General features: G+C 38.2%; 1 protein-coding gene across 4 annotated transcripts in view; it reads left to right on the top strand.

The window, feature by feature from the left end:
- PRLR (prolactin receptor) overlaps window positions 1–14,336 on the top strand; it is a 98,887-nt gene that overhangs the window by 81,328 nt on the left and 3,223 nt on the right. For all 4 annotated transcript variants that reach the window (XM_076362910.1, XM_076362909.1, XM_076362908.1 and 1 more), the window contains 9 exons: window positions 1,657–1,770; window positions 2,859–2,991; window positions 5,119–5,288; window positions 6,084–6,250; window positions 7,855–7,996; window positions 9,489–9,621; window positions 10,851–11,020; window positions 12,313–12,482; window positions 13,476–13,620. In XM_076362910.1, coding sequence (XP_076219025.1) covers window positions 1,701–1,770; window positions 2,859–2,991; window positions 5,119–5,288; window positions 6,084–6,250; window positions 7,855–7,996; window positions 9,489–9,621; window positions 10,851–11,020; window positions 12,313–12,482; window positions 13,476–13,620 — 1,300 coding nt within the window. In that variant the 5' untranslated portion in view covers window positions 1,657–1,700. The remainder of the gene's footprint in view (window positions 1–1,656; window positions 1,771–2,858; window positions 2,992–5,118; window positions 5,289–6,083; window positions 6,251–7,854; window positions 7,997–9,488; window positions 9,622–10,850; window positions 11,021–12,312; window positions 12,483–13,475; window positions 13,621–14,336) is intronic.

Genomic DNA, 14,336 nt, shown 5'->3' with positions numbered 1-14,336 from the left:
CTTCACTTGAGAAAAATTGCCTTGTTCTTGCATGAGCTTAATGGTCTGTGCTCCACATTATATAACACCAAATCTTCAGCTCATTTCTGAAGTTAAACACTAACATTTGTGCCTGCCATTTGTTTACAGTCATAAAATTTGCATGTGCTTACACAAAACTGGAATTTATATTTAAATGGTTTGTTCTCCACTGACTGTATATGCACAGATTGCTGTGAGTGAATTTAAAACTAATCCAGATGCGATTTTGCAGCCTGTAGTTCAGTTAAATGCGTGAAACGTGCCTGGATATTCAGAAGTGGTATATGGAAATGCAGCCAACTGTTGTTCTTCTCCACATTGTCCACAGTAAACATGTTTTAGATTCAGTTAAATTAACTGATACTTCATTTGCCTTTGCACTTGAAAAACATTTATATGCTGACAGATTATAGCTTCTTGATACAGGAAATGAATTGTATAATGAAAATTGAGTCATCTGATGATAAACCACAAAAATTTTTCCTCAGCAAAGAGACAGCTTGTTCCCACGCAGTAGTACACTGAATGGGTTTCAACCATAAAAATACCTGTCAGATGTGCTTGGTAGGAATGGAAAGCTGAGGTAAGGAGCTTCCTATTTCGATAGTAAATTGTTCTTCTTTAGTTTCAAAGAATGAGGTTGGCTACCAAGAATCTAATAGCTGACTCCAGTCACCATCTCCAAGCAGAAAGCATATTGGTGGGAGAAGCAGGAGGTTTGCTTTAAGTTATTCTGTCTTTTCTTCAGGCTAAGCAAACAGATTTAGCAGCAACAGGGATTCCTGATCATCCTGAGCTGTAACCTGAATTCTGAGGACATCTAGTGGTGTCAGCCCACTGCAGGGACTGGGTCTTCACAGCTGGTGGCTTCCCACTTGCACCTCTGTATTTCAGCCGACTTCTGCAACACTGCCTCTGGCCTTTACAGGTTGAAGAAGAGGGATAATGCATCCCATCTTGCATTTTCACCCGATAAATTAACTGTGAAGTTACACTACTTTTTCCTTGGTTTCTTTTCTCTGGTCTTGGCATTTCCACTTTACTGCAAAATCAAATGCAGGAAAAACAATGAGTTGAATGCACAGAAAGAGTAGCATTCTTCAGCTCAGGTGATCCTGAATTCAACATTGCCAGTCCCAAATATTCAGAAGTCATGAGATTGGCTCAAAAATCATAAACTTCTAAATAAATTTTGGATATTTTCTATTTGCCTTCTGCTTTCAGGACTTTCAGAGTTCAAATATGTTGAGCTCTTCTTTGTATCAACAGGGATAAAAGTGCATTTTTTATTACTAAAAGGCTGATTTCTCAGGTAAATTAATGAGTCTAAATGTTAGAGCTTTAAGAAAAGCACCCACTACCCCAAGATGCCAAATAAATATGCAAGATTTGTTAATGCTATGGAATTGTAATCCTAGCACTGTTAACCATTCAAAGACCTTCAGGAAGATGTACTTACTACTATGTGATTCAAGTTTTCTACTTCTGAAGTGGAACTGTAGGTGTTGCCGCACCTTTTTGAGAAATAACAAGAATCAGTTAGCTGTAATTCAAAAAGGACTTTGATCAAGCCAAGTGATACGTATTACATGTTAAGCATTGTCATTGACTATTGCATGATGGCCTATTTTTCAGTGAGCCCTTGATCTGATATTTCCTCCTGAGGAGAAGCAGACATCATGACGCAGAAATTGACATCATCAGTTCAAATTATTTTGCTACTTGCTCTCACTGCAGTGGGTCCGACTGGTAAGTACACCACTTCCTGAAACATTTGTTTTTCCTTAAAACACTTTCGTTAGAAAAGTCCGAGGCTTTACCTGATCTATCCTGACCACCACTGGAGCCTGTACATATTTAAATTACTTTCTTCTAAAGTTCTGTATGGAGATTTTGAAAATGGCTTGAGTCTTCTTTTCTTTTTCTAGTATTAATTTAATGATTATGTGGTGGTGATGATGAAGGGCACTCACTCCATCCCTACACTCACTCCATGCTTGTCACCTTCTTGGGAATTAGCATCATATGAATAGTAACACTAATAGAGATAATAGTATGGAACTTAAATGAAATAAAGGTAAGCTTAGGTTGAAAAGTCACATGCTTTTCATGTCAAAACGTACGTAAATTTATGGTCTATGTTCTTGGTAGAAGTTAATGACAAGTATCACAGAATCATAGAATCACGGAATACCAGGTTGGAAGGGACCTGAAGGATCATCTGGTCCAACCTTTCTTGGCAAAAGCACAGTTTAGACAAGATGGCCCAGCACCCTGTCCAGCTGAATCTTAAAAGTGTCCAATGTTGGGGAATTAGTCTTAACAGGAAATATTCTTAAATGTGTTGGGATTATTAGGGAATATTCAAATCATTAATGAATACATTCAGGTTGCCAATACACAAAATACTCCATCCAGCCCATTGATTCCTTCTTTTTATTATTTGTCTTACCTATTTAATTTTAAGATGACCTGAAGATAAAAATTGTGGATATTTTAGGAAAAAACAAAAGGTCATACATTTACTTCCAAGCTTTTTAATTTAATTTGGAGATAACTGTACACATTTAAGTTTAGGTAAAAATGAAATTTTCATTTGAAAAAGAGACGTTAAATAATTTTGCAGCTATTTTAGAAGTTTGAGGTAAAATATATTTACTTTTTTGAAAGTTTTGAGCTTTTTTCCAGGCAGATTTATTTGCCAAATTCAGTCCATAGTTTCAAATAATTTTGTTGTCCTCAAAAAAGCATTTCTTGCTGAATTTTTCATTCAACAATAACAATAAAAAACATTGTCCAACTCCAATATAACTAGCTGGATTTCTGCACTTCCCTAGGTCAATCATACCCTGGAAAACCTAAGATAAGAAGATGTCGTTCTCTAGAAAAGGAAACCTTTTCTTGTTGGTGGAAGCCTGGCTCAGATGGAGGACTTCCTACCAATTACACCCTGTTCTACAGCAAGGACAGGTAACAAGCGGTGCATACGTATTCTGTAAGTGATCAAGTGATGATTATGACAGAATGAGGGACTGGTAAGATTCATTTATAAAGGTGTTTTTGTGAATCCATGTTAAACCTCAGATAGCCAAGGGCTACATGAGATGAATGGCTTTCCCTTGTTGGAAGAAACATGAATACTACCAGTCCTAAAGCTTCAGCCTGTCCCTACTGAAACTTATATCTAACCTAAAATCCCACCGGTGTAAAGACGTGCTGGGAAAGGTGTAGTTTGTCCATCTTATCAGGAGGCACACAGCTTTTAGCTGAATGGCATTCTTCTCTGAGGAGGGGAGCATCAGGGCACCACGGGGCTGTGGGCGCTCCCCCTGGGCAGCAGGGCAGGGCCCATCCCACCGCCCCAGCCAGGGAGCAGGGCAGGCTGGGGGCAACCCAGCGCTGGACATCGGGCACCTCCTTGGGGACAGGGACAGGCTGAGGCTGGGCTGGGCCAGGATGTCAGCCTGCGGGTTGGGGCTGGCTCGGCAGGGCCCGTGGCTGGGAAGGGCAGGGCTGCGGGGAGCTGGAGACCGGCCCTGCTGCAGTGTGCTGAAATGGGGTCCTGGTCCCCAGGCAGTGGGGGGGGCCTGGGGAGGCTGGGCAGGGGCAGTGAGGGCTGGTGGTGTCCTCAGGGCCCTGCTGAGGAGCTTTTCCATTACCGTGCATAGCAAAACCCCATCTGGAGAAAATCTATAGAGAGTGTTTGCTTCCCCTTCTGGTTTTGTAGCCAACCTCAGGGTTCCCAAAATGGAGTAAAATCAGGTGTGGGTATTGCATCTCAAAAGTTACTGTTTTGGTAAAGTCTGTGACTCCCTCATCCTGTTTAAGAATAAAATGTGTGTATGTTTAGCAACTTTGCTTAACCTGTGCTTCTTTGTATAACTGCCCTTTCTTCCTGAAAACAAGAGGTCTCAGAACAGGGCCAAGGAAGCAGGGAAGCTCAGAGATTAAATTTTTTTTAATAAATCCAGTGAGGTTCAGAATACATAAGGTAAAGCCTCAGACTTCCCTCCTCCAATTAAATAAACTCCAAATAATTTGGTATTAATTGATCAGGAAAGATGCAGCCTTTAATGATGTTACCACACTCAACAGTGATCTGAGAGCTTTTATTTTATGAAAGTCCAGATGTTTCAATCTCAATCAAAACAGAAATTTTAATGAACATTTTAAGTCATACCTATCACAGCCCAGAACAGTCCTGCTTAGGGATGGATAAGAGTGCTTCTCCATTTCACTAAATCTGCTGAACACCAGGCATTGCCAAGCACTCCAGATCTGTGCCACGGTTGCCTTTCTTAGCTCATCGTCTCTTAGGTACAGTCCCCTTACTCCCATCTTTTCTTTGTGAACCGGGACAAAACTGCCTGGAAACTAAGAGACCTTGTTATTAGCGGTGCATAGAGCATAAGAGTGGGACTGAAGTGCATCCTTGAACCATCTCAGCTGGTGCTTTGGGTTTGTGCAGTTCTTCACACCTGGGATAGGCTCTGAGTACATCACCCAGTTCAGCTTTAATTGAGTGCAAAACAATTCCTCTCCTAAAAAAGTTGAAGACTCGTATAAAGGTAATAGGTAAGAGATCATAAATTAAATATTTTTTGTTGAGACAGTTGTGATGATGATTATGTTAAAAAGCAGATAAATTAACATCTTGCTGAAAACAAAATAATCAGTAAAACACTCCTCTACCATAGGGCCCATCAGGTTACTTTCCAGGGGAAATATGTAAAGAAGATATTTAGCAACTTTTCTTCTTTAGTCAGTGTGTTAATTTGCCTTTTAACTTGCTTTTAAACATCTTTAAAAATTGCCTTGTGCTGTCTATGGAAATTCCGCTTTCCATTCTTTTGTTGACATATCCTATGTAGAAAAAAGGGGATAAAAGCATTCATCCTGAACAACTGCAGTAAAAATAGCAATGAAGCATTTATGGCAATAGCATTTGACACTCAATGAAATGCTACCCAGAGGTGGGATTATATATAGGTTTAAAGTTAAACATTTCAAAATTCTTTGCTGAACCTAGGCCATTACTAGAATATTATCTGCTTTGCTTCATTTCCTAAACTTTTTTTTTAAATCATTTTATTTCAGTGAAGAAAAAATCTATGAATGTCCGGACTACCGAACATCAGGTCCCAATTCCTGCTATTTTGATAAAAACCACACTAATCCCTGGACAACATATAATATCACTGTAATGGCAACAAATGAGATTGGAATTAACAGCTCAGATCCTCAGTATGTGGATGTGACCTCCATAGGTAAAAAGAGAAGAATGAAATGGAAAACAAACTAGTTGGAGATGTATGTGGTTTTTAATCCCAGAACAAGTAGTGGTGAAAGATTTCTTGCCTCATGATGTGAAACTTGCTATGGAGGAGTGTTTATCTACAGATGATCTAAAATATGCATCTTTAATTTATGTGAAAACTGCATTTTACTTTTAAACTAAGAAACTACATATTTTATTGTCATTTTAACTTTGGCTGAAAAATTGGCTCCAGTTTCTAGTTATCTCCAGTATTTCAATTAGACTCAATGACAGTTTTGTAGGTTCCTAGCACTGCAAATTATAAAACTTTCAAATTAGGTTAAGCTACCTAAATTTTCCAAATGTAAAATCTTTCTGGCTGCTGGCATTGCAGTCTTGGGAGGGTAAAATTAACTGCCTAAGCACTCTCCGGCCTATTTCGTATTCCTAACTCCATTCTGCTTTCTGCATGCACATAATCTACACATTGTAATGATAAATGTACTTAGTCTTTTTAGCTATGAAATATCTGACATTTTAATTTTGCAAGAGTCACCTAATGAAATTATGAGTTGTATTTCCTTAGCCTGACAAATTCAGAGTAAAGTCCAAGATTTGCTGATACTGTGGTAGCCAGTAGCCAGTTAAACATTATTAGGGAGAAAGGAAAAAAAGGCTATTGTACTATTCTCTTACAGAAGTGCTGAATGATCTGAAATTAATGTGATGAAATAAAAAACCGTAAAGGAGATGCCTTTTCTGAGAGAAAATTAAATCATTAATGGCAAACTTTTCATTTATACAGTTCAGCCAGATGCTCCTGTGAACCTCTCTCTAGAAACAAAAACATCTGCTAGCATAATGTACCTTTGGGCAAAATGGTCTCCACCTCCATTAGCTGATGTCAGCTCTAATTCACATGTATATCATTATGAGCTACGACTAAAACCTGAGGAAAATAAAGAGTGGGAGGTAATGGAAAAATATATTTATTGTATAAATGCTCTTTTCAGTGAGTTCTTTTGTCTGAATTTAACTGGTATTATAAAAATTTTAGTTTCTGTAAGGAGAGAAAAATTAATGTAACCAAATCTGATTAAAGAAAGAGAAATACTGTAGTGGTTTGTAGAGACAGTGAAATTCAAGGTATTTGTATAATTGTCCTAATGTCATATACTAAAAAAGCCCATTTAGTCCACTGATGTAATATTTAATTGTAATTTTCATCAATGTGTCTGTTCCCAAGTGTCACAGTAAGAGACTGCTCAGTTCATATAGTTTAAACCAAATCAGGATCAAAGCAGTTTATTGATTCATGAAGATGTAATTAACAAGCAATCAGTTAACTATGCAGTCAAGGTCAGTATCAGCAATACAACAGATAAGTCAAATACTGGGCACTTAAAAATGTTAATAGACACCTACAAATTTATAAACACACTTCTCTAACTAGTTCCAGCAACATGCTATATACAGAAATTCCCCTCTCCCAGGAAGGGTAGGTTACAAGCACACCCCACCCTCCTGAGAGTACAAACTCCTGTATTTACACCCGCTTCTGCAGGGGACATGGACACTTTAACTTCATGCGAACCCACATCCCTTCTTACAGTCTACTAAGACACACATCAGTGAGAAGGCACCCACACAGTCACACGCATGCTCCCAGGTGTGTGTTCCTGCCTGCTGCAGCCCGTGCTGTCTGGAGTGCAGCTACTCACAGCATCAGAGAGGGAGGCTGCTCTGTCTGGCCCAGGCAGAGGTCGTGATGCTAGCAGAGCAGCTTCTGACAGCATCAAACTAAACTTCAGCTGCTGCTGAAGTTTCTAGTCTCCCCCCACTATTACAAATTTTCATGCTTCTTTAATACTGCTTTTCAAGCTGACCCTTTTTGTTTCAGAAGTCTCTCAGTTATTCCCTAATTACTATTTAATTGGGCTGAGAGTCATCGTCATCAACCTCTTCAACATGATCAGCTGGGGGCAACCCCCCTCTCAGAAAGTTTGGGGTGTCCTACTCACACACACTATTTCCATTGACATTCCCAGCTGTTGCCATTTTGCTAGGAGTGGGCCACAGTACTCCCACAGCTGAGATACCAGGATAAAATACCATTCTTAAAGTCATAGTCAGGTGGCCTCAGTGCTACCTAAATTGTTGATGCCTTAATGATGGAGAAAGCTATGTGTCTTGAAAGATTTCTGAAGAGAGATTCAAAGGGCCTGAGGAAAGTACTTAATAATAAGCACTAAAACTAGCCACTAAGAAGCATTACACAGAGGGTTTATCTGTGAGTTGGACTACCTATAGTGTTCCTTGCACTGTAGATCTGATGGAGTACTAACTTATAGGAAGTCTACAATTAAATATGTTCTTGAGTATCAGAATCTCAGTGTCACTGAAGTGAGTTTTTCTGTTAAGTCACTACCTTCGCTTCTTTGTAATTCACATCTTATAAAATACCCAACTGAAATCCTTGCCGTTCAGAAGTCAGTGACACAAGCCTACTCTTTTATGGTTTACTTGTTAAAATGGCCCAATTCTTTATTATTTTTCCAGTCCATTTTGTTTTCCAGACAGTATCTGTTGGAGTGCAGACACAATACAAAGTGATTAGGTTACAAGCTGGGGTGAAGTATGTTGTTCAGGTCCGTTGCGTGTTAGACCTTGGAGAATGGAGTGAGTGGAGCTCTGAAAGACGCATTCAGATCCCCAATGGTGAGTGGATGATTGCTGTTCTGTTAATTGTTTTTAAATTCTAGCCGGTTCAATGTTGTGAAAGGTGCCTAAATGGCAGTCCTGAAAACCCAGTTCCTCACACAGATACTTCACAGTGCTGGAGGAACAGCTTAGTGCATCTTACCGTACTTAGTGTGTGATTGCATATTTAGTCTTGTTGATCCACTCACGATCCTCTGCTGAAACTGGCTATGACAAACAGGCTGGGATTTACTAGGAAGTCACTTCTGAATCAGGTGTGCCTAAATAATTTATTGTTCCTGTCCCTCTATTTAAAAATCATGTTGATTTCATCTGTAGCTATAGATATCAGGTAATGGTACTTGTGTAAGAATCATTCATTTGTTCATTAGTAACTGGATTGAAAGCACTGCCATGTCTAACAGAGTATAAAACTTGCAGCTACTATCATATGGAAATAATTATCTGTGTTCTGTTGGGTTTGACTGGACACATTAAATATGCATGACATCATATCTTGTTGTCAGACACTTTAGCCTGGTTGTCTCAAATCTTCTTTTCTCGCTAATTGTATTATTCATTATTTGACATGGAGATTGCTGAAGTACTGTTAATAGAAAAATATTTTTTTAAATGTCCCATTTTCAGATCTGCCTTAGGCAATTAGAAATTTGGAAAATCAATGTTCCTACTCTAAATAGTAGAAAATACATATTATTGATGTAATAGGACCATATTTTGCCACAAATACATAACTGCAAAAGTTTCAGTCACATCAGGGTTTTGACTAGCATCATCCTATTCAAAATTTAAGCATTTTTCTCTGCCCTACTCTAAGTGCTTTGCTTGAGTCTATAAAAACATCATCAGGAATCCAAATAATTATAAATTGCTTGGCAGCAATCAGGCAAGTAGCCTGAGTACTGAGCATAACATCACTTTACAAGGAAATATGAGAGCTGCTGCTTTGTATCTTTGGAGTCAGCTCAGCATAGGTACTTCAGAAGAGACTTACTGGCAAGGACGTAAACAAATGGGCAAATGCTTACGTTCTTCATTTTCTTCCTGTAAAAGCCAAAACAAATGACAGCATATTTTTTTAAACAATCAGAAGCATCTTAAAACACATTTATTGAAGAAAAAATGGTTTATGTAGAAAATAGGTTGGATAGCAGAGTGTATTTTAAATCATTTTATAGAACCTGCTATGACAGTATTTGAGCAGCCCTTATCAGATCTGGGGGCAGAGAAGAGCCACAGCCAGGGAAACTAAAACGTCATTCTTCAGCATAGCTGCAGCGGGAAAGGATTTTGAATCCAGGTCCAAGTAGCAGGCTGCTGCCCTAGCCACTGAACTGTCCTTCCTTTCCCATGCTAATATGAAACAAAATGTCTTCTTTCCTTGTAGAAAAAAAACTATTTTCCTGTGCTCTGCTTGACATTGTTTTATGAATCAGGGTTGACCTAATGCATAAACTTATTAATTAGTTCATTTCTTTATCTCTTACAGGAGAGTCACCTCCTGAAAAGCCTACAATAACAAAATGCCGTTCTCCAGAAAAGGAAACATTTACTTGTTGGTGGAAACCTGGTTCAGATGGAGGACGTCCTACTAACTACACTTTGCTTTACAGCAAAGAAGGGTAATAAGCTGCATATAATTATTCAGTGTTTTATTGGAAGGACCTGGAAATCAATCCTGATTGGTTTTGCATTTAGGTGATGTTTTCCATAGCACATGGTTTTGTTCAAGTGACATATCCTGGAATAGCGCTAGCAGCAACATATTTAAGGTTGAAGTAAAATCTCTTTATACTGTCAGGTTTTTCAAATTTCTTTGAATTCTTCTGCCTTGAAAGATAGACTGCCTTGAAAGTTGCCATGGCGCAGCAACTGCATAATAGCATGCAATACAAATACGCAGTCCTGTAGCTTTTCGGCCATGCAGCCCCAGAAATAAAGCTTTCCAAAGTGACCAGATACTAAAATTTTTATCTTCTGATAATGCATATTTTGCACAAGTATTCATAGGCCATGAATGCCTCCTGGCTTCTGCAGGAATCTTGGTCCTGGAACTTAGATCAAGTGCTAAACATTCATTTTAAAGGAGTAGTCAATATTTCGTTTTGGTCCTGTGAACTATTTTTGGTTCACCCTGCACTGCTCAGCCTCGCACTGACCTAACTGGATGCTAAACTCTGTACTTGTCAGCTGAGAGCCAGGTTTTAGTGGAAAAAGACAGATAACTGGTCCAGCCAGCCAGGGCAGAGTGTGAGGTCCACATCCACAACTTTCTCTTTTGTTATTGTGCATCTCAGAGGAGCCTGGAAACAAGTACTACATACTCAACTTTCTCTCCTATCCCTGCTCCCTTTGGGAAGCTTGGGAATGGATTTGGAGGACAAGTACAAAGTAGAGTTTTTTGAGGAACAGGTGATGAAAGACCAAAACAGATGCTGAAAGCATATTAATGTAATATGCGGAACTCACGTAAGTGTGAAATGAACGTCGGAAATACTCAGCTTTTAATAGATGGGTTAGAAGACTTCAGCAATCACTTCTGCTGGCTCTCTGGAACCTGTAAGGGCTATGCAGTGGACAATGGCATTCAGAAAAGTAAAAGCTGCACTCTGCCAGCCCACTGCTGCATCTAAATTCTTCAGGCTTTATAGTCTTTATTTTGGGGGGGAAATGCTTACTACAGTCTCTGGAATTGTGCAATGACTCTTTAGTCTGAAAGCAGTTTTCTGATTTTCTTTACATTGCCAGGCATGAAAAATCTGATCCAGCCCTAAATAATGCTGAACTACTAGTAATCAAAGTCAGGTGTTTTAGTCTGTGTAACCCAATCACTGTGATTCTTTCATTTCAGAGAAGAACAAGTTTATGAATGTCCAGATTACAGAACTGCGGGCCCCAATTCGTGCTACTTCGATAAAAAGCACACCTCTTTCTGGACCATATACAATATTACTGTGAGGGCAACTAATGAAATGGGAAGTAACGTCTCTGATCCTCATTATGTGGATGTGACTTACATAGGTAAAAGATAAAAAGTATTTTCTGTGGAACCAAACAATTCAAAATTATGGGTTATGACAGAAGAATTTTAATTCCAGCTCTTCTCATATACAGTATTACATCCAAGTTAAAAACTTGTAAGAACAAATACGATCTTATTTGGTGTAATAATAAATCAATATTTGTCCCTTTACAATTTTATTTTCAAAGGAAGCCTAAAAATGCTAAAAGCTTTAAAACTGCATTCAGATAACCATTTATTGGTTTTCCATATTTCTTTCAGTCAAGTCATAAGAAACATCATCCAGCTAAAATCTTTTTCCACTCTACCAGCAACTGAAATCAAATTGATCTTTTAACTAATAATACTTAAATTTGGTTACCTAAAAGTAGTTTCCAGACCCAAGAGAAGCTGAATTAGTGCTTTTTATAGCAGTGTACTGATAATCTCTTTTCTTAGACTTTTTCCACCGAGCGACTGTGGACGAGTATTTACGTTTTTTTCTAAGGGAATGGAACATTATCACCAATAACCATTTTGTTATCAAGGATCTGGCTGCCAAGAGTGTGGCAACTGGAAAGGGGCTGCTGGAGAAAAGGCTTTACATTTTACCTCCATGCCCAGACTGCTTACTTGATGAAGCCTTGCATCAGACAGTGGTAAAATACATGCACGATATGCGGAAGCTCTACCTCTGAACTGAGGAAGACACAAGCCTGACTTGTAGCGGAAACCTGCATTCTATTTTGGTTTATTTTTGAGACATAGACAGGGCTTTCATATTACTGGGTTTTTTTATTTTTATTCTTATGTATGCATGTAGGGATTATGCTGTTTTGTTTTCTGAATGTGAAAGATGGGGTGGGGGGGGGAAGTTTCATCAGCTACATCTCTGTTTTCAGCGTTCCTAAATATATATGCCAACTTTGATAAGATTATGGTAAAACACAACTTTCATAACACAGCATTAAAGATGTTAACTTTGAAACATATTTGTGGGGAAAAGCAACAATAAATAGTAGAATGTAAGAAAATGTAAGAAATGTAAAAAAAAATTATTTCTCATGATAAATGATTAAGGCAAATCTCAACATAAACTCAACATGTTTACTGTTCTTCTGTTTTTTCTTCAAATTCATAAATCCGTCCTTACTTTATCAGGAAACTCTTGATCTCTGTATTCCAGCACCAATTCTAAATTACTAGACACAATGGAGGTGGCAACTCACCACTCACACCATTTTATATTTCTTCCTAAGATGCAAGTAAAAAATCATTTAGACTCTTATTGTCAGTTCTTTTATTTTAACAGTACAGCCAGATCCTCCTGTGAATGTAACTCTGGAATTAAAAAAGCCAATAAATAGAAAACCATATCTGGTCTTGACATGGTCTCCACCCCCGCTGGCTGATGTCAGGTCTGGATGGCTTACCCTTGAATATGAGTTGCAACTAAAGCCTGAAGAAGGAGACGAATGGGAGGTAAGGACATTGCAAGTTTTTGCTAGATGATGGTTTCTGATCAATTAGATTTTGTCAGCCATGTCCCATGACTGAATGTAATGAAGCAGGCACACAAAATAGTTAATCATTTTTCAAAAGTATTTGTGTGATCTACGATTTCCTACTTACAATACTGGTATCTCAGATGCTGTTGTGTGATAGCAGGTGATAAAGTACTTATTTTTAATTGTGGCCATTATATATTAATTTTATTTGCATTACAGTTTAAATTGTTTGTTCTCATTTAGTCAGGTTTCTTTTGTGGTAATTTGTTCTTAACCACAAGCACTTCTTAGGTAACAGAAAGCTCAGTGACATTATGTAAAATCATTTAAATTTGTACAAATAGCCATTAGGTGATAGTTGTCATGGCCACATAATAGTATTTGTCTATAGCCAGGATCTGCAACTCAAACAACTGGGCGGCAAATTAAAGACTCCAGCTATTGGTATTTGGCTGCATCCCCTTCTTGTCTGCTGCAATACTTCCCAGCCATCTCTGTATCTCCTCCTTCCTTCCCTCTGCCACTGCACTTCCCAGGCCCCTGGCCATTGCAAGATCCACTTTTTACTACCCTGTGCAGTTCCACCAACTCCACATTCCTTCTCTCTCTCTGCACTTTCTTCCCCCATCTCTGTTTCTTGCCTCCTTCTCCTCCTCTCACCATTGCAGTTCCCACCACTACCACAGTTTCTCCCTATTTGCCATATGGTCATGATGTGTTTTTGTAGTAGTCTAATTTGCACAGTATACCAGAGCCAGATCTCATTCCTACTGAATTATGTTAGAAAGCTGAACTATAGAAATAAAATAAATGCACTGTTATTCCATGCCTGCATAACAATTATTAGGAAGCATCTAGATTCATTCTATATTCCCAACTTGGTTATCAAGACTTAAACCTAGCTGTGATTTTCATAGAAAAATGTCTCAATTTTATATGCATTTTATGAATTTTATTTAATTTCCAGACTATTTTTGTTGGACAGCAAACACAATATAAAATGTTCAGTTTAAATCCTGGAAAAAAGTACATTGTACAGATTCACTGCAAACCAGACCACCATGGATCATGGAGTGAATGGAGCTCAGAAAAGTATATTCAGATCCCTCCTGGTGAGTGGCCAGGCATCCCTTTAGTAATTGTTATTACATGGAAGTTCATGTAATACTTTTGTTAGCTGTTTGTGGCACCCATGCAGATTGACATCTCATAGCTTCCCTACGACAGGTAAGAACATCCTTGCTAAGGTAACTGAATTCTCAGCATCGCTGCACCATACCCAGTTAGCTTTCCCCTTCATTACTTTTTGGAGTTAAGAAGGTGAATCAATTTCTTTACTTATTTGAACCATGTCCTTTCTGTTTATTGCCTCATTTGTTCTCATGATGGTAGTTTTTAATTCAAAGAATACCAATTCCAATAGAATAGAATACCAATAAAATACCAAAGAATTAAAACTGCTACATAGACAACAAAGAGTGACTACCTTCAGACAGTAACAGCTCTTCATTACTCTTTATCTGGAATGAATTTGAAATAAACACCTCAACGTAACAAGTGTCATGTTACAATAGAAATCCTTAAAAATATCTAGTCCTATTTCATTAACCCACCATTTAAATAATTGTATGATATGTATTTGATAATGAAATGACTACAGAATTGTGACAATTGGATTTGAACCCCATTGCTATAACTGGCTGTGACAAAATTTCCCTTTTCATACGTTTTTGTATCATTTTTCCAAGTGAATTTATTTCCTGCACAGTGCCATTAATAAAAAGTATATTTATTATCAGACATTACAATGATTGTTGAGATCCATCTG

Source organism: Aptenodytes patagonicus, chromosome Z, assembly GCF_965638725.1.
Source record: "Aptenodytes patagonicus chromosome Z, bAptPat1.pri.cur, whole genome shotgun sequence".
Taxonomy (NCBI): Eukaryota; Metazoa; Chordata; class Aves; order Sphenisciformes; family Spheniscidae; genus Aptenodytes; species Aptenodytes patagonicus.
Note: the sequence above shows the minus strand (reverse complement) of the source record. Positions and strands in the feature narration are given on the sequence as shown.